At 42.9% G+C, this 19,366-nt stretch overlaps 1 protein-coding gene across 1 annotated transcript in view; it reads left to right on the top strand.

Moving 5' to 3' along the window:
• PDE11A (phosphodiesterase 11A) overlaps positions 1 to 19,366 on the top strand; it is a gene marked incomplete at both ends in the record, with an annotated part of 373,297 nt that overhangs the window by 267,491 nt on the left and 86,440 nt on the right. Inside the window, 2 exons of the mRNA XM_080799405.1 lie at positions 16,427 to 16,573; positions 16,813 to 16,920. Coding sequence (XP_080655531.1) covers positions 16,427 to 16,573; positions 16,813 to 16,920 — 255 coding nt within the window. The remainder of the gene's footprint in view (positions 1 to 16,426; positions 16,574 to 16,812; positions 16,921 to 19,366) is intronic.

Here is a 19,366-nt window from a genome sequence, read left to right on the forward strand (position 1 = left end):
CCAGTATGGCCCCCTCTTGCCATTAGCTTCTAATTTTAATCCCATCGTTCAAGTTCTGCCCGTCAGTGGTTCCGTTCTCATGGTGGTGTGTGGAACTTTGCAACAGTGCATTGGGACCCATCACTCCAGCATACACAAGGCAGGGGCAGATGGACGTCTACCAAAACCATAAAGAGAGAAAGTTGAGCTTCCAATTCTCTTTGATCTCCCAACATTATCCTTCTCTACCATTCGCTGGTCTCCAGGCTCCATGCCCCTTGGTGTCCTCTATGCTTAGCCATTATGGTTCAGCATTAGTGTTTGCTTGTTCTTGTGAATTCTTATTAGTGGAAATTCTTTGATAAGCCTGTAATTTCAAAGTACAGAAACGAGAGAGTATGATGTTCCTTCATCTTCAGCGGTTTGTTAATAAAGTGCAGGACTAACCTGCCTGGTCCCTGTTACTGCTTTCTAAACTCTGACCCATCACCAGGGGCTGATGAGACAGCCTCACTTTTTGAAATAGCACCACTTGGCGGTGCTATTTTAGGCAGTCAGGAGAGAGAGCTCACCTGGAATTGTTGATCTCCCCCCACCCCCATCCTGGCATGTAGGCAATTATCTGTTCAACCCATGTCGAGATCATATTTGTGCATAAAGTTGCAGTTTTTTTCTTTGCATTATTCTTACCATGAGTCGGGAATTTCCAACAGTCTTGCAAGTTTCTGTTTGTGAAATTAACATCTAAGCCTGCTCATTAAATCCAAACCTTTGGAAAAAAATTACAGCATGCCAAGGCTAACAGCAGACCTTAACAGCGTTGGGTGCACTGTTTTATTTTCTAAGATGCCTAGATTGTTCTAAAACTAATATAGAGTTGCTACTCGTTGGAGTAGATGGTATTTAAGCTATAAGAAGCTGACATTTGACATGTCCTTTTCTTTTAAATGGGAACGATGTTGTTTGAATCTATATTATTTGATATAGAATCTGTGTCATTTCCTAGAGGATGATCTAGGTTATCTTCTATAAGTCTCTTTTGTAATATTCTTTAATTTCTTATTCCTCTTTGAGTAATTCATCAAGTGGACTTAGGGACTTGAATAAACTGCCAGTGAGTATAGAGTTTATCCTCATTTGTCACACAATTACAGAGTCCCTATTATGTGTCCTCTAAGCTGCTAGGCACCATAGAGTGTGGAAGAACCATGTGAGGCTATGCCTTCCTTCTCCTGGGTAATACTGCAGCAGAGAGGGCCAGCAAGGACTCAAGCAGCACTCACGGCGCAGCAAGTTCAGGCTAAAGGTAAGCAGGAGGCTATTAAGGTCCAACCAAGTGAGTCAGAGAAGCAGGATATAGAGGGCATGGTGGCCATGCAGGGCCGAGAGGAAAGGCAGCAGTTTGTTAGGCTGGACAGGCAGCACTTGCTTTAGGGCATTCATATCTCACATCTCTCAACTTTAAAGTCTAATGCGATCAACCCAACCTTGGCTGACTGCAAATATCCCCCCATCCTCCCACGGCTAAGACATGGGAAGAAGCTCATGATAACCTCACAGGATCACCATATCGTGCTCATGCATCCCCTCCCTGCAAGGACTTACCTCCCTCTTGAAGAGTTGAAGCAGCTCTCTTGGCACTCAGAGTCACTCAGCTGATGAGCTCAGATTAGAACCTGAGGACCAGGGCCACAGGCTTAGAGGTCCCTCTCTGTGTCTCCAACTACAAGTAGCCCTAGTGATGTATACATATCACTCAAAATTAGAAGGATGTTTGGCTCACTTATTTCACCTGATCTTGGATTTCTGCACATGTGGGTGTCTACACGAGGTGAATTCACAGAGGTAGTCGGCAGTAGGTCCCACAAGTTCAAATCCAGATGAGATGATGTGGTGGCGTGGCTTAGGGAGTACTAGTAAAATAGCTTTCAGCTTGATTATCAGGTCTTCATTCCCTCACTCAATAAATGTTCAGGGAGTTTCTTCCAGGTGTGAGGCACAGCCCTGTGAAACTCTACTGGACACTTAGGACACAAGAGTAAACAAGACATACACAATCCCTACCTTCCTGGAACAGACCTTTAACAGATAGTTACATAGCACATTACTGATGATGCAAGGATGCCATCATCCAGCTTCCCACCCAAGTTCAGGTGTGCAGAGTGCCCCCACCAGCACTCCTCAAGGTACCTAGGACCCCTCTTTCTTGGCTTTATTGGTGGCCTTCAACACTATGTGTTTGGGGACTGAACAGAGGGGTTGTTGCCCAGACAAGTGCCGCTCCCATTGAGTGGTCCACAGATGAGGGGCTGACACTGATGAGCTAAGTCTTTACCAGTCTCCATGGGACAAGTAGCTGGTGAGTCCCTGAGTGCAAACCGGGGGAGGTAGCCACTCAGCGAAGGCAGACCATCCATGCGTGAATCCTGATTCTGCTACATGTGGCTCCCAGGAGCTCAAACAATGCTTCCAGGGCGGTCCTTGTCTAGGTGCATGCACCTGCTTCCTTGGCAGATGCCCCAGGACCGGATGCTGTGCTCCCAGGGACCCTCTCCTTCCTTTCCTACCCCACTCTGTGACCCCGTCGAGACGGCAACCTTCTCTTATCTCCCCCAGGGGCTCCTTTATTTCTTTCAGAATAGATCCTGATGGCCCACTGACTCAGAGCCCCACTCAACTGGGAACAAGTTCCTTTTCCTGGAGGACTCAGAGGGCTGCTTGATCTTCATATTTTCCCAGAAGGGGAAAGAAAGGGTTTGCTGCTGACTGCAGCGAAGAAAAGGAAAAACAAGGACATTGTTTTTCCGTAAGAAGAGTCCCCAGTCTATCACCTGCCCCAACAAACACTGTGACCAGAACTTTGAAGGTCGGCTTCTCAGAGCTCTGGCCACAGAGGACAGAGACTGATGACTGCCCAGCGACAAGGAGCAGGCTGGCAGGGACAGTGAGTGGAAGTCAGGCCTGGAATTACAGGCAAGGCACGCTCCCGGGCTGTGCTCCAGGACCGCAGATGGGAGCCTGGCCGAGTGGCTGCCTCACGGGCTCTAAGGGCCGATTAGAGCAAGTTCTGAATCGAGCCGTTGTCATCCACCTGGGGCCCTGGAGGTCTGTGCCTCCTGGTTTTGTGCTCTCTGCAGGTGAGCTGGGAACTCTCCTCCATCCATGCTGTTCTCTGCCTGCAACCGTCAGTGTTTCCTGAGGACTGAGGCGCCTCAGGAGCTTGTGTTCATCCTTCAATGCCCACATCAGCAACCCTCCTCCGCTGTGTTCCTTGGCCATCTATAAGCTCCCTCCCCTTGTTGCCTCTGGACTTCCTGCTTCCAATTTTTCACTAATCACTCTGTTTCCTCTTCTTTCTCCCTGCATAGACAATGAGCATCCCAGGAATGGAGCCTGACTCTTTTCTTAGGTTTCAGTGTAAGCTTTATGACCTTGAGAAAACTTTTCATCATAGTAGCTATTTTTAACATTTTAAATTATTCTCAATACGCTTTATAAAGCCGAATTTAATGATGATTTAGAATGAAGGCAGGGAGGGGCGCCTGAGTGGCTCAGTGGGTTAAATCCTCTGCCTTCAGCTCAGGTCATGATCCCAGGGTCCTGGGATCGAGCCCCACATCGGGCTCTCTGCTCAGCGGGGAGCCTGCTTCCCTTCCTCTCTCTCTGCCTGCCTCTCTGCCTACCTGTGATCTCTGTCTGTCAAATAAATAAACAAAATCTTAAAAAAAAAAAAAAAAGAATGAAGGCAGGGACACTAAACTAGCGCTATTTCCACCCATGCCCCCCCCCCCCGTCACAGCACTTCCCGCACTGTATTGTCACTACCTGTTGGCTCCACTGTGTCCCCTGACAGACCGCCAGCACAGGGACCACACTGATTCCAGAAACATATTGGTAGCACGGCACCGCTCGTGCCTGTCGTCAGGTTAGGTACCCAGTACAAGTGTGTTCAACAAACTGAGGGTTGCTGGGGGCGGTGGGGGGTGGGGGGAATAGGATGGCTGGGTTACGGACATTGGGGAGGGTATGTGCTATGAGGAGTGCCGTGAATTGTGTAAGGCTGATGATTCACAGACCTGTACCTCTGAAACAAATAATACATTATATGTTAATCAAAAAAAAATTATTAACTATGAAGGGGCCCCTGGCTGGCTCAGTCAGTGGAACATGCGACTCTTGATCTCAGGGTTATAAGTTTAAGCCCCATATTGAGTGCACTTAAAAATACAATTTAAAAAAAAAAGAATCATTAACAATGTGATAAAGCCTCCATAAAAATCCCAGAAGTTTGGGGTTTGGGGAGCTTGATTTGGTAAGCACATTCACATGCCAGGATAGTAGTGCACCCCAAATCCATGGGACAGAACTTCCCAGACCTCACACTATATATATCTTTGTCTGGTTCTTCATTTTTATCCTTTAAAATATCCTTGGTAATAAATCAGCAACAGTAAGCAAAGGGAGTGGGTAGAGTTGGTCCCTCAGGGTCTAATCGCAGAAATTCCTTATGTCCACTCCCTCCTTCTTTGAGGCTATCAGTATTAAAATTACTAACAGGTATACCAATGATGTGCCACCAACAGCCATGATTATACGATCACTATCAGTTACTGTTTCCAATTTTCAGGCACCATGCTGGACCCTGGCCCTGAGTGGGGGTTACTTCATTTACTCCTCTCGGCAACCGCACAACATAGTTGTGTTATTGTGTTGTCAAGGAACACACTCGGTCACAGGCTTACCTCAGGGCCCCTTAGCAAGTAGGGTGGGGGGTAGGTTTGGAGCCCACATCTGTTGTGAAGAGAGTTCTAGGCAGCTGCAAGGTAAATGTAATAAATAGCTTCAAGAAAAAAACAAGTATTAGAATTTAAACCACGCTTTTTAGAAACATCACTGCACAAATCCCTATGGAGCCAAAGCTATTCCTTGGAGGATTGTATTGTTAGGTTGATGTCTTATCACTTGTTGGCAGTGAATAATTTCCCCCTAGATTTTATTATGAAAATTTTCAAACATAGAAAAAGTCCAAAGAATTTCATAGCAAACTCTCATCAGTCAGTGGCTTTTCATTTCATTGAGTGAACCCCTTATACTCTGCCTTCCATCCCCCAAATTTGTTTATCACCCCAAGCCACCCAACTCTGAGGAATTCACTGCTGTGCTTCTGGAAGGGATCGTCTTCACAACAATGGTTGTCAAACACTAACAAGCATCAGAATCAAAGGGCTCATTAAACATAGAGTTTTCCGGTTCAGAATTTGCATTTCTAACAAGTTCTTAGGTAGTGGCATAGCTGGTCTGGAGGCCACACTTCAAGAATTAGTGGCTTGGGAAAATTTTCCCTAAAAACCATTTCTCTGTAAACTCAGATAGCGTAGCTGTGTCTCTATGGGTTTCCTTAGCCCCTGTCTTTTTAAAAAAATCTTATGAACTCTGTAAATTATCTAACACACCAGATTCTCTTCATAGTGGTTGCTAGGAAGCTTACAGACAAATTTCTGGCTGTCCTTACAAATGTCTTGATGCAAGGGCATGCGTTCTGTCTAGTAACTTCACTTATGATCATGATTTATATTCTTTTCCGTAGTTTCTCTTTGATTTCTCTTTCTGGGCTATTTTTATCTTCTCTTACTCTTTGATATTGCATGGATTTTTGAAATCCACTTTAAAAAGTTTTTGGAACAACCAGGTAATGTGTGTACCACTACCATCAGCAACAACAAAACAACACTTGTATATACCATACTGACTAAACTTTAATAAGAAAGCAATAAACCTCTTTAACAGAAACATTTTTTAAAAGAAAAATTACTTCACAGCACTCACCTCACTCAGGGACATTAGCTTGATTTTAAATTAAAGATTCAACACATTATCATCTCTTAGTGCTGATTCTCTTTCACCTTACCCACTGCCTTTAAGACCACTGTAATGTGCTCAACACAAGACAGATTAATCTTATACCCTTAAACGATCTTCTTTCATAAAGAAACTACAGAAAACACGGAAGCGTATAAACAAATATTGCATCAACTGACCTGGGATATTTGCATGTGTTTAAGAAGAAATGCTTGATACCTTTAAAAAAAACTATATCGAATTACTTTTTATTTTATCTTAAATGTTATATACTAGAAAAAATAAAATCTCTTTAAAAATGACCAGTTTCTGTTGAAAGGCAGTATTGACATTTTCAGTGCTGCTGTGGAGACTGTTTTGTTGATAAACATAAATAAGGAGGGTGCATTAGAAATATGAAAGAGCCAGTGTTAAAAAGACATCACATAGAAGAAAGTTTCTCTATTCCCAAAGGGAACACTCACTCTGATGATTCTTTTACTTTTTGTTCTCACCATGATAAGAAAACTCTGGGAATCATGCCTCCTGAGGCTTTTGCTAGTGCCTGAAAGATAACAAAGGTGGTTCCTGAGATCAATAGAGAACAGATCAAGCTGAGATTGTTTAGCTGGAACAGCTCAAACAGAAATAAAAGAAAGGCCAGAAGATTTTTAACTTCCAGTGAAATTTCTGAAAATCATGTGTCAAGAGATAATAAATGTTCCATTCTCCTATTAAGAGATTCAAAGTAATAGGTACACTCAAGCCCAAAAAATCCAAAGTGAATTAGGCAGTAACTGAGAATAACTAAAGGTTAGTAAGAAAAGGGACATACTGTACCTAGGAGTTCATATTTCTTAGTTTCTATTTCATTGATTTCTGCTCTGATCTTTATGATTTCTCTTCTCCTGCTGGGTTTAGGCTTTCTTTGTTGTTCTCTCTCCAGCTCCTTTAGGTGTAGGGTTAGGTTGTGTATTTGAGAACTTTCTTGTTTCTTGAGAAAGGCTTGCACCGCTATATATTTTCCTCTCAGGACTGCCTTTGTTGTGTCCCACAGATTTTGAACCGTTGTGTTTTCATTATCATTTGTTTCCATGAATTTTTTCAATTCTTCTTTAATTTCCTGGTTGACCCATTCATTTTTTAGAAGGATGCTGTTTAGTCTCCATGTATTTGTGTTCTTTCCAAATTTCCTCTTGTGATTGAGTTCTAGCTTCAGAGCTTTGTGGTCTGAAAATATGCAGGGAATGATCTCAATCTTTTGGTACCGATTGAGACCTGATTTATGACCCAGGATGTGGTCTATTCTGGAGAATGTTCCATGTGCACTAGAGAAGAATGTATATTCTGTTGCTTTGGGATGGAATGTTCTGAAGATATCTGTGATGTCCATCTGGTCCAGTGTGTCATTTAAGGCCTTTATTTCCTTGTTGATCTTTTGCTTGGATGATCTGTCCATTTCAGTGAGGGGAGTGCTAAAGTCCCCTGCTATTATTGTATTACTGTCGATGTATTTCTTTGATTTTGTTATTAATTGGTTTATATAGTTGGCTGCTCCCATGTTAGGGGCATAGATATTTAAGATCGTTAGGTCTTCTTGTTGGACAGACACTTTGAGTATGATATAGTGTCCTTCCTCATCTCTTATTATAGTCTTTGGCTTAAAATCTAATTGATCTGATATAAGGATTGCCACCCCAGCTTTCTTCTGATGTCCATTAGCTGGTACATTGTTTTCCACCCCCTCACTTTAAATCTGGAGGTGTCTTCGGGTCTAAAATGAGTTTCTTGTAGGCAGCATATTGATGGGTTTTGTTTTTTTATCCATTCTGATACCCTGTGTCTTTTGATTTGGGCATTTAGCCCATTAACATTCAGGGTAACTATTGAGAGATATGAATTTATTGCCATTGTATTGCCTGCAAGGTGACTGTTACTGTATATTGTCTCTGTTTCTTTCTGATCTACTACTTTTAGGGTCTCTCTTTGCTTAGAGGACCGCTTTCAATATTTCCTGTAGAGCTGGTTTGGTGTTTGCAAATTCTTTCAGCTTTTGTTTGTCCTGGAAGCTCTTTATCTCTCCTTCTATTTTCAATGATAGCCTAGCCAGATATAGTATTCTTGGCTGCATGTTTTTCTCGTTTAGTGCTCTGAATATATCATGCCAGTTCTTTCTGGCCTGCCAGGTCTCTGTGGATAGGTCCGCTGCCAATCTAATGTTTTTACCCTTATATGTTACAGACTTCTTTTCCCAGGCTGCTTTCAGGATTTTCTCTTTGTCGCTAAGACTTGTAAATTTTACTATCAGGTGACGAGGTGTGGACTTATTTTTATTGATTTTGAGGGGCGTTCTCAGCATCTCCTGGATTTTGATGTTTGTTCCCTTTACCATATTAGGGAAATTCTCTCCAATAATTGTCTCCAATATACCTTCTGCTCCCCTCTCTCTTTCTTCTTCTTCTGGAATCCCAATTATTCTAATGTTGTGTCGTCTTATGTTGTCACTTATCTCTCCAATTCTCTCCTCGTGGTCCAGTATTTGTTTGTCTCTCTTTTGCTCAGCTTCTTTATTCTCTGTCATTTGGTCTTCTATGTCACTAATTCTTTCTTCTACCTCATTTATCCTAGCAGTGAGAGCTTCCATTTTTGATTGCACCTCATTAATAGCTTTTTTGATTTCAACTTGGTTAGATTTTAGTTCTTTTATTTCTCCAGAAAGGGCTTTTATCTCTCTGGAGAGGGTTTCTCTAATATCTTCTATGCCTTCTTCGAGCCCTGCTAGAACCTTGAGAATTGTCATTCTGAACTCTAGATCTGTCATGTTACCAATGTCCATATTGATTAGGTCTCCAGCCTTCGGTATGGCCTCTTGTTCTTTTTTTTGAGGTGAGTTTTTCCGCCTTGTCATTTTGTCCAGATAAGATTTGCTTTCTCCTGCTGTGGAATTCTGCTGTTCTTGGTGAGCGAAGTTGGTTTTGGCTGGGTTTTTTGTTGATCTTCTGGGGGAGGGGCCTGTTGTAGTGATTCTCAAGTGTCTTTGCCGCAGGCGGAATTGCACCGCCCTTGCCAGGGACCGGGTTTAGTAATCCGCTCGGGTTTGCTTTCGGGAGCTTTTGTTCCCTGAACGCTTTCCGTAGAGTTCCGGAGGGCGGGAGTGAAGATGGCGGCCTCCCAATCTCTCGGCCTGGAGGAGCCGAGAGCTTGGGGTTCCGCTCCTCAGTGTGCCCTCAGAGTAAAGCGCCCAACCACCCCGCCTCCCTGGCCTGTGGTCACGCCGCTAGGAAAGCAGTCAATTGCTGGAACCTGGAGAAAAGCGCCTGGTCGCTTCCGTCTCCGTGGCCTCCGGCCACGCTCCGAGCCCACCCAGCCTGCGACCGGCACAAGATAACCCCGGGCTTAGAGCTCGCTCCTCGGCTTTGTCGCTGTAGCCTGCTTCCCCGCTCTAATACCTGCGAGCTCTGTGGCACTCAGACACCCCCGGTCCTTCCGTGACCCCGCGGGACCTGGGGTTATGCTGACCCCGCCTGGGTTTCCCCCCAGTTTAGCCTCTGGAGCGATGTCTCCCAGTGGAGCCGACTTTTAAAAGTCCCGATTTTGTGCTCCGTTGCTCCGCCGCTTGCCGGGAGCCGGACCCTCCCCCCGAGGTCTATCTTCCCGTAGCTTTGGATTCACTTCTCCACAGGTCCTACCTTTCAGAAAGTGATCGATTTTCTGTTTCTAGAATTGTTGCTCTTCTTCTCTTCGATTTCCCGTTGGATTTGTAGGTGTTCACAATGGTTAGATAAGCTATCTAGCTGATCTCCTGCTACCCGATGTTGTCTCAGCCTGCTACTTCTCCGCCATCTTGACTCCTCCTCGGAGTTCATATTTCTTTAAACTTTCCTCTCTTTTTCAATATAGTGATTACTGACTACAAATCTTCCTTGCTTTTACACACTTAAAAAGGACAAATACATAAAATGCCCTTGGACTTGGTTAGCTGTGTAATGGGAAGCGTTGCCACTGTTTAGGTGAAGCTTAAGTATTCATGTATACCAAGATTCTGGGAGGAAACAGCCCTCAGCATGTACAGGAGGGTCACCTGGTGAGTTCGTTAACTACAAATCACACGTTAAACCAGAGGAGTCATAAAAAATCTAAGGGACCCCCCCCCCCGCCAATCACAAATAATCACGTTCAAACCAATGGGCATATCTGATCAGGGACCTACTTCCTGCTCTAATGGGCATACGTGAAAACCCTAGAGTATAAAGTGACTGTAAATATTACAGTGATTTCTGTAACTGCAGAGAAGGACAACATCACTGTAGGATGAGATAGGAATGCATGAATGGAAATGAACTTGTAAAGAAGATAACGTTTGAATTTCAACTGGAACAAGGTAAAGAAGAAGTAAAGCCAAATGGGGGCAGGGTGGGGGGCAGGAAGTAGAATAATCTGAAACAGAGAGGGAGAGATAGAATAAGGATAATGAAATGCTCGGCCTGATGCTTCCACAGATGACTGGAAGGTGGTAACGTGGATGGGCAAGCTAAGGAATTTTATTTCATTCGGCAGGCCACATTGAACACTGAGAGGTATTCAAAGAGGGAGTTAACATGATAAAAACAGTGTAGACTGAGTTAAAGGCATAAAGTCTATGTTTTAACATAAAAACATGTTAAAATATACTGTGGTGTGGTTTTTTTTTTGTTTTGTTTTTAAAGATTTTATTTATTTATTTGTCAGAGAGAGTGAGCACAGGCAGACAGAGAGGCAGGCAGAGGCAGAGGGAGAAGCAGGTTCCCTGCTGAGCAAGGAGCCTGATGTGGGACTCGATCCCAGGACCTGGGATCATGACCCGAGCCGAAGGCAGCCGCTTAAACAACTGAGCCACCCGGGCGTCCCAAAATATACTGTGTTTTTATTTTAACCTGAGATAGGATAAAACCTTATAATTGTTCTTTTAAAAATATTTCTTGAGAATTCTGAGACATTTATATTCTCTCTTATGTTCTAAATTTTACTGTTTCCACTTATAAATTAAGCCCGTGAGCTGCAGTGTGTGATCATCTCATTATTGTATGTCTGGCCCCAGGAACACGACTCAGATCTTCACATGACTGCCACACAGGCCACCAGCTGGTCCTCCAGCTCTTTGTGGCTTCTGGTGGTGTTTTGTAGACAAGCATGATGGGTGTCGTCTACACATGGGCTGGGTGGTCAGCACCTCCTCCGTCAGCTGAGCAGCTCGCTGCTGGAACTCCGTCGTGCTCTCTTCTTTGAGTTCTGTACCTTTCCCCACACGTTTCACATGGCATGGGCTCCCAAATAGCCCAAATTTCCTGTTTGAAAGTTGATTTAGGAAAGCAACATTATACTGCAACTAATAAGAAATCATTTCCTCTTTTCCTGAGCAACAGGAAATTCGTTAAATGTCACTCTTCGCCCCTGGAAATGTGACTGCATACGACCTAAACTACTAGCTCCTTCTAGTGCTATGAGTCCCTGTAAAGACTCAGTGCACGCGTATGTTTTAGGCACTTCTCAAAGGTCCAGAGAAACTTCGCAGGTTTCTGACAGAATCCCTCAGCTCCGTGTTCTCCACACAGCACCTCCGCTGTCTGCTGCTTCCCTTACTCTTGCCTGGCCAAGTGTAGTTACCAGCCCCATGTGCGCTCTGCTTTCCCGTCGGAAGCTAATGCCATTTGCTGGAAGTCTGCTTCTGCTCCCTCAGAGAAGAAGTTATTTTTTTCAGGATGGACTTGGGAGTATTGAGCTGATCCTGTGTTCCCTCTAATCCAAACAACACTAACAACTGGGTCTATTCTAAAGGCAGTTGTGAACTTACAGACTTCCCAGACGAACTCATAAAAGACCAAAACATTGTCCTCTCAAATGGTTCCAGGCTGCTCACCAAGAAAAATGGATCAATAATTATCTGGATCTAAGTCCCAAACACCACCCCTGGTGCACCCAAGTTAGCTTGCATGAAACAGGGATGGGGGAACCCCTTGGCTTGGCATCAGCCCATTTTTAGAGGCAGCATAGTGATTAGGAACCAGTCTCTAGAACCAGATGCCCCAGGTTCAGATCTGCCTCTGCCAGTTCCCACTGTGCAAATCTAAACAGGTTGCCTATCATCTATGCCAGTTGCCTCGTCTGTAACATGGGATTAAAAATATTACCTACCTCTTCCGGTCCTTGTGAGAAGCAAATGAGTTAATATGCATAAGATGCTAGAACAGTGCCTGGCATTTGGTAAGAGCTATAAAAGTGCAGTGAAATAAAGAACTTTGCAGTCGCTTCCACATTCCTACAGCCCAGTCTCCTGTCTTCCTTAAGACAGGATTGTAAAGCCCCAACTTCTGCTCTTGTCCAAAGGGGTCCGTGAGTGAGTGGGCTGGAATGGCAAAAGTCATTTTGCCTTTGAAATGCTTGCCCCAGAACCCCACCCACTTTGTTGTTTCTTCCCATTTTCTGAACATCACAAAATGTAATATTCATGTGTCAGGGGATCCAGGATTATATTTTAACATTTTATGGCCTCTTTGTAAAGCTACCTTCTCAGTTTTAGAGGAGGCAGTTTTATGACTCCCTTTGATAACCACTTAACTATTAAGACCCAAACAAAGAAGAGGAATGGTCAAAGGATATCAGGTACTCCCAGCCAGCTAGAGTCCCACTTCTTGAACATTATTCAAATTAGCTCCAGGACTCATAATTCTGTGTTTTCATTTATTGCTGCAGTAAAGTAAATGGTTCTTTTATCCAAATGTTATTTCCTGGCTATTAATTCAGTAGTTATTTTGGATTGTAGCACTCCTCTTTGATTTAGGGATATGGTGCCTTATAAATATTTAAAAGTTGAAGACTGACACTTGGAGAAATTGACTTTGATTTGTTTTGTTAATATCCTATGTCTAGAGTAATTAGAGGTTTGGAAGATGTGGTCCCATTCTCTACTTATCAGAAGATATGTGGAGCTTGTGTTTCTAAAACAAGGAAATTTGGCAACAGAAAACTCTTCAAATCCTTTGCAGACAAGATCTCTGTGCATACCTCCTCAGGACACACACTACTCTTAATTCTTTATAATTTCCTCCAGAAACTGCTCTTAAACCCAGAAATGTGGATGAAAACTATCTCTACTTCTCAAAATAGCTGAAACTGGCCATTTCTGAAAGGCTGGGGACTTTCTCTGCATCTACAAGTGCCAGCAAGGGTTTACGACAGGGCTCGGGGTGATCTATAGACTGGTATGATTTAACTGTGGATCAATCAACCTATTAGGGGAAAAAAGACAAGGTCAATAAGTATGGGTCTTGGTGAACCAGAGGTCACCCTACGTTTTTCAACCTAATGTTCTTATTTCCTTTCCATTAACATTTCATAATGAAAAAATGCCTATATTCTTTAATTTTTAAGATAATTAAGTGAATTTAGTGCCTTTGAAGGGTAGAGGATTTATAATGGCATCAGAGACTACACTATTAATAATCCACAAGACAGGGGCCACCTGGAGAGCAGCATGGACTCCAATGCCGTGTAAGAGACTCGGCAACCAGCTGGGAGGGGCTTGGACTTCCTCTGCCGGCTCAGGACCAGACTCTTCACCTGAGAGCAGAAACACTTGTGTATTTCGGGACAGGGCTCCTACCTTCCTAGGAAGTGGTATTCCAGTTGTATCTGGGTTTGAACTTGAACAAATTACCACGAGCACAGATATTCTCAGTACAGAGAAAGCCCTTGAAACATGTGGTGGAAGTAGAGAGTAAGAAACATCACATTCGCCTCTAAGATTGTTACAGTCTAAAAGGCAAGATCAGGATGGACACAGGTGAACACACAGGGAAACAGAATAAGAGAAAGGGGAGTGCAAGGTTGCTACCAGGCCCATGCACGTAGAAACACGTAACTACCAAAGGCCAGCTTACCTCTGAGTTCTCCAAGCTTATCATTTAAGGCATCATTTAATAAATTATGTTTATTTTGGATTTTTGGATAATCAGCGATTTTTGGATAACGATAGTAGAGAGAACAGACTCAGTTTCTTTTGTTCCTTCCTCAGGCCCCACTAAAAAACCAAGAAGATTTTTTATTTATTTATTTTTTAAGGAATAAGTTCTCAAAAACAAAGAAATTGGGAGAGGAATTAACAATAACAAAATTTTAAAAACTGGAAAACAGACGGATAAATATTAAGTAATTTAGCAAACCCTAGAAAGCCAAAATAAGCCAGCAATGGGAAAAGCTGAGAGGCAAACACATTTATACCACAGAGCCCCTCCCAGAGAGCTCCAGAACTGGCAGTGAAGATGAAGGTAGAACCATGGAATCTAAGAAACAGTGCCATTTCCAGATCCTTTGTTTCATGGCTCCACTTCCTAAATAACAGGGGTCGTGCGTAGCTTAAGAGTGTTCAAGAGCTGCTCTTTGGGTTAGAGAGACACCAGCACAGAGCTCCGAGGTAGGCCCACCGGCTGCAGACGGGGCTGAATGAAGAGCTAGAAACCGATGCTGAGGCTCCTCCCCCAACCCCCTTCCCAGCCAGGCTCCACCCCCAAGATTCTTCTCTGGGGAATCTGAGTAAAGAGCAAAGCCCTAAAGATACCCAGGCTTGGTGGCTTTCGCAAGGAAACATGTCAGTTAGATTCCCCCTCCAGAGAAGGCTACAGAAGCTTTAACGGGAGCTATAGAGCCTTGCTTGTAAACAGAAGCTGAAAATCCAAGATGACCATACAGCTAAGGAAAACTTCTAACACTCTCAACCCTGTAGTATATAAAAGTGATGGCTCGACAGATAAGCTGATTAAGACAGAAATTAAACCATCAGCAGATGAATGGATAAAGAAAATATTACAGTTGGCCCTTGAACATCATGAGGGTTAGGGACGTCAAAAATCAGTGTAGAATTTTGACTCACCGAAAACATAACCACTAGTAGCCTGGTATTGACCAGAAGCCTTACCAATAACATAAACAGTCAATTAACACATATTTTGTATATTGTAAGTATAAGGTGCTGGTTCTTAAAGTAAAGTAAGCTAGAGAACATTAAACATTAAGAAAATCATATGATGAAAGAGAAAATACATTTACAGTACTGTGCCATATTTATTGAAAAAAAAAAGCCACATATAAATGGACCCATGCAGCCCAAACCCATGTTGTTCAAGGGTCAGCTGCATACACGTGCAATGGGATATTATTCAGCTTTAAAAAGGAAGACAATATTGTCATACAGTACAGCGTGAATGAACCTTAAAGACATTATGGTAGGTGAAATAAGCCAATCACAGAAAGGCAAATACTACATGATTCCACTTACATGAGGTATCTAAAGTAACCAAACTCATAGAAACAGGAGAATGGTGGTTGCTAAGGGCTGGAGTGGAGAGCAGAGAGGAGAATGGGGAGTTGTCCATTGGGTACAGAGTTTCAGCCACACAAGGAGAAAAAGTTCCAGATACCTATCGTGAAACTGTGTGCATATAGTTAATACTGCTGTATTTATATATTTGTTCATTGTGTTCTTCTGTGTTGTGGGGATTAAACAGTGTTCGGATTTTAACCTAGAGATGTAAACTCTTACGGAGGGGCATGGAGTTGGGAAGGATGGACTGATTATATGGTTTCTAGAATGCTTGGAGTGACCTGCGCTGGATTTCATTGCTCAGCCATTATAGTCTCAGGGAGAAGTTAACTCCTTGAGAGTAATTTAAACCCAGTGAATAGACTAGAAATATGAACTCAGAATGTCCCTGATAACCTGAAAAGTAGAAATTATCCCCTTACCAAGAGTGGCCCAAAGGATATGGTGAACCCAAGGAAATCAGCACGAAAATGGTTCCCCCAGGTTTTTTTTTCTTCCCTTTAAATTTGGGGGGGGGGGGGAGACTGATGGACAGCTGCCTAACATGAGTGTTTTGAAAACCCTGAATATGTATGACCAGTATTGCAATTATGTTTTGATGTTTATACAGAATGAAACTAGACGATATTGTACATTTCCTCTTTCAGTGAAACATATGCTGGTGCTGATCCTCCAAATATCTCTATTCTATTAAGAAAACATTTTTGCCAGAGCTGCTGTGTCTGATCCTTTCCATCCTTCTGAATATACAGAACACATGTGCAACAAAGTGCATGTGCCAAGCTACAGGATATAAGGATACAAGAAACAAGGAAATAAGGATATAAGAATACAAGAAACACCGCAAAGAGGTGTATTCCCATGTCCTCCTCTGAATAGCAGCAATTAAAATTCACAGCTGCTGGCTGCCCAGATGTTTCTTGCGTTTAGTGCTCTGTAATATGCATCAGAATATATTGTATGACTGCAGCTTTCAGTAAATGAGACAGCTTTGTATTCTAAATTCTGCAGACGAGATCCAGTGTGTATATTTTTTCTTCAGATTAGCTTCCCTTCCCACCCCCCTTCATTTGCTTGGGGCATTTGCAGTTGGGAAACAAAAGACATTTCCAGCTCAGAGTTTAGCTGTCTTGGAGTGTAAGTGCAGGTCAGGTCTGATTTATGTGGCATGTCTGATAAGCAGGAAAGTAGAGCAAGATGAGGGGTTTGGAAAAGCTGGTGAACTTGGCTTGACTTATGGCCTCTGTTCTGTAGGCAGCCAACGTCCCTCTGGTGTCAGAACTTGCCATCAATGACATCCATTTTGATGACTTCTCTCTTGATGTTGATGCCATGATCACAGCCGCTCTCCGGATGTTCATGGAGCTGGGGATGGTACAGAAATTTAAAATTGACTATGAGGTAAGATGTTCTGACAGGGTGATCCATCTGGGTCAACGTGGTAGCCATGTTTCCCAAACGCGACTAGAGGATGACATCGCTCAGCCTGCACCCCTCCTGGGATTACCGTGAGGACCCTGGGAGGTTTGTGGAAGGACTCTTGGGTGGTGAAGGTCACTCAGATGTAACGCACTGTTTTCATAACAGCCCACTGGGGACACATCCAAGCACCTGATTCCACCTTTCCCTTCCCATTTCAGACGCTGTGTAGGTGGTTATTGACTGTGAGAAAAAATTATCGAATGGTTCTCTACCACAACTGGAGACACGCCTTCAACGTGTGCCAACTGATGTTTGCGATGCTGACCGTAAGTGTGCTCGGTGGCGGTGGAAGGTCATCTGTCATGTGTATGGACCTGTAGGCCTTCCTCTTCGCATTTGCATTTCTCTGACAAACTGCCACATGATTTATTTTACACTGGAACTTACCTGCCCCGGTTATGGGAATATATATTTCACAACACTTTCTGGGCTTTAAAGGAGTAAAATCACTGACACCCTGAAGCAGGTGTAGTCTTGGCATGATTGCGTGAGCCTCTTCTCTATGTTTTATCTTGGGAAACTGGTTCCTTTTACCAAAGAAGTGCCTGGATTTTCAAAGTAATCTTTCTGCAGTGGATAGGGGCCTGAGTAACAGAACAAAGGGATCCTTGGATAAAACTGTCAGCTGGTGAAAAGCCATAGTTGGGCCATGTGACCATTACCCACCAGAACGTGGAAATCCTGAAAGAGTGATAATCTGTGAGATGCCCAGGGAGGCCAAGGGAAAGAAATAGTGGGAGCAAAAGCTGTTAGGGCTTTGGGGCACACCAGGCCTAAAATTTCTGTTCTACGGGCTGTCACCCAGGGAAAGTGGTAATCTGGTTTTTGGAGATGGTTAGAGCCATTAGCCAGAGGTAAGCCTTGAAATTTAAACTAAAAGCAAATGTTTGTGGCAAAGATTGAAACCAAGGAATAAGGCTTGTTTTGGCCTTACTTCCACTTCCACTGTTAAACTGTAATCAAGTAAAATGTTTTCTAGCTTAAATATATTGGCTTCTCTGGCCTCTTGGTTTTATACACATACATATACATATATAAACATATATATGTACATATATTTGGATGTATCAACATATTTACCATACAAAATAGAAGAAAACACAAGTTTTAGATTATTGTAACATACACCTAAGTACCTTACATCTTTGTACTCACACTAAAATTTAAGCCCAGAATAGGGAACTCCAAATGATATACATCTTTCTTTGGTCAAATGAACAAATACTCTTCTGCTCCTTCCTTATGAAATGCTCTGTCCCATTTTCTTCCTATGAAAATTTTACTCATCCTTGAAGGCACTGATCTATGCCAGTTTTTCCACAGAGTCTTCCCCTTTATCCCTAAGTATCAGTAATTACTTCTGTCTCTGCACTGTGTCTGGTACAACACGTCTTTCTTCCTGCTGTGTGTCTTAAGTCACAGGTCACTTACTTTGCTATAGAGTCAGCAGCTTGAGGCCAAAGAGATCATTTCTTATTCTTTCAACAACATTCATTTGCTTGTCCAACAGTTATTTCCTGGGTCTTGCCAGCACTTTCCATGCCCTCATACACTTGGTAGGTTTTCAACAGATGTGTGTTAGATTAACTTGAACTCCAGTGTACATTTAGCATGAGAAGATGGGACAAAAAGGTCTTCACTTTTACACTGGAGGACTTCTGTTTTGGATCTTCAACTGCTAAAGGAGTAAGCAGACTGACCTGGAAAAACTGGACTGACCCTGTCCTTCTGGAACATACCAGAAAGCAGTTGGCCAGGCAAATGAGAGAGGAAGATGCTTTGAACTATTAGCCTTAATTGCTCAAGTGCCAATGTTGCTTAAAAACAAAACAAAATAAAACCGCTTTCATCTTGCTTTTCCATATCAGATCTCAGTAGACAAGGAATCATTTCCTGTGTGCAGAGTTTATGCGTCTGGCTCACAGAAGACATTCAATGAAGAAATTGTTAATCTGTTATTTTGGAGAACCTATGGATTTTTGGGGAATTGCCAAAAATAAGTCAGCAGGAGCCTTGTTCGACAAACGGAAAAAGAAATGGCTTTGCTGTTGTAAGTTAGAGATGTGAAAGACAAACTTCGACGACAAGCCTTCAAATAGTTGGGATGGGGGAAGTTAGCAAGAGCAGCGGGGTCAGGGAGGACACTTAGGAGTAAAAGGAAATACATACCCCGTTTTCTTTAGTATATGTTTCCAAAATACAGATGATGTTGATCCTTTTCAGGAACTGGAAGAAAGCAGAACTCTCAAACTCTGTTATGACAACGGGGGTATTCATGCTGCCAGAATCCTTCAAGGGTATAGTTATTTTTGCAAGTATACTCAGCAACCTTGAAGAGTAGCTCTGTGTGAGAAGGCTCGGGTTTTGTTTTTGTATTAATGCTAGCTAAAAAATGGGAGAATTCTCTACTAAAGTTCCCACCCTGGCTTTAAAAAGAATACACTGGTGAATGTTATTTTTTTCCTCCCTCCCATTGAATTGAGAAACCACATCTGGAAAAGAGATTATTTCTTGCCCATTAAATTTTGTTGAGCTTTACTAAGGGTTACAATAGGTTGAAAATGTCAACTTCTGTCCCTACCACAAAGCAGTCTCTTCAACATGACCATGGACAGCCTGGTTAATGAGAATTTTTTTAACTAAGAAAATAATTACAGAGGTGAGAAAAGATTACTTGGTCAGTGAAGAAAAAATGAATTTAATTGACTCATC

Source organism: Martes martes (assembly GCF_963455335.1).
Source record: "Martes martes genome assembly, chromosome: 3".
NCBI classification, from domain to species: domain Eukaryota; kingdom Metazoa; phylum Chordata; class Mammalia; order Carnivora; family Mustelidae; genus Martes; species Martes martes.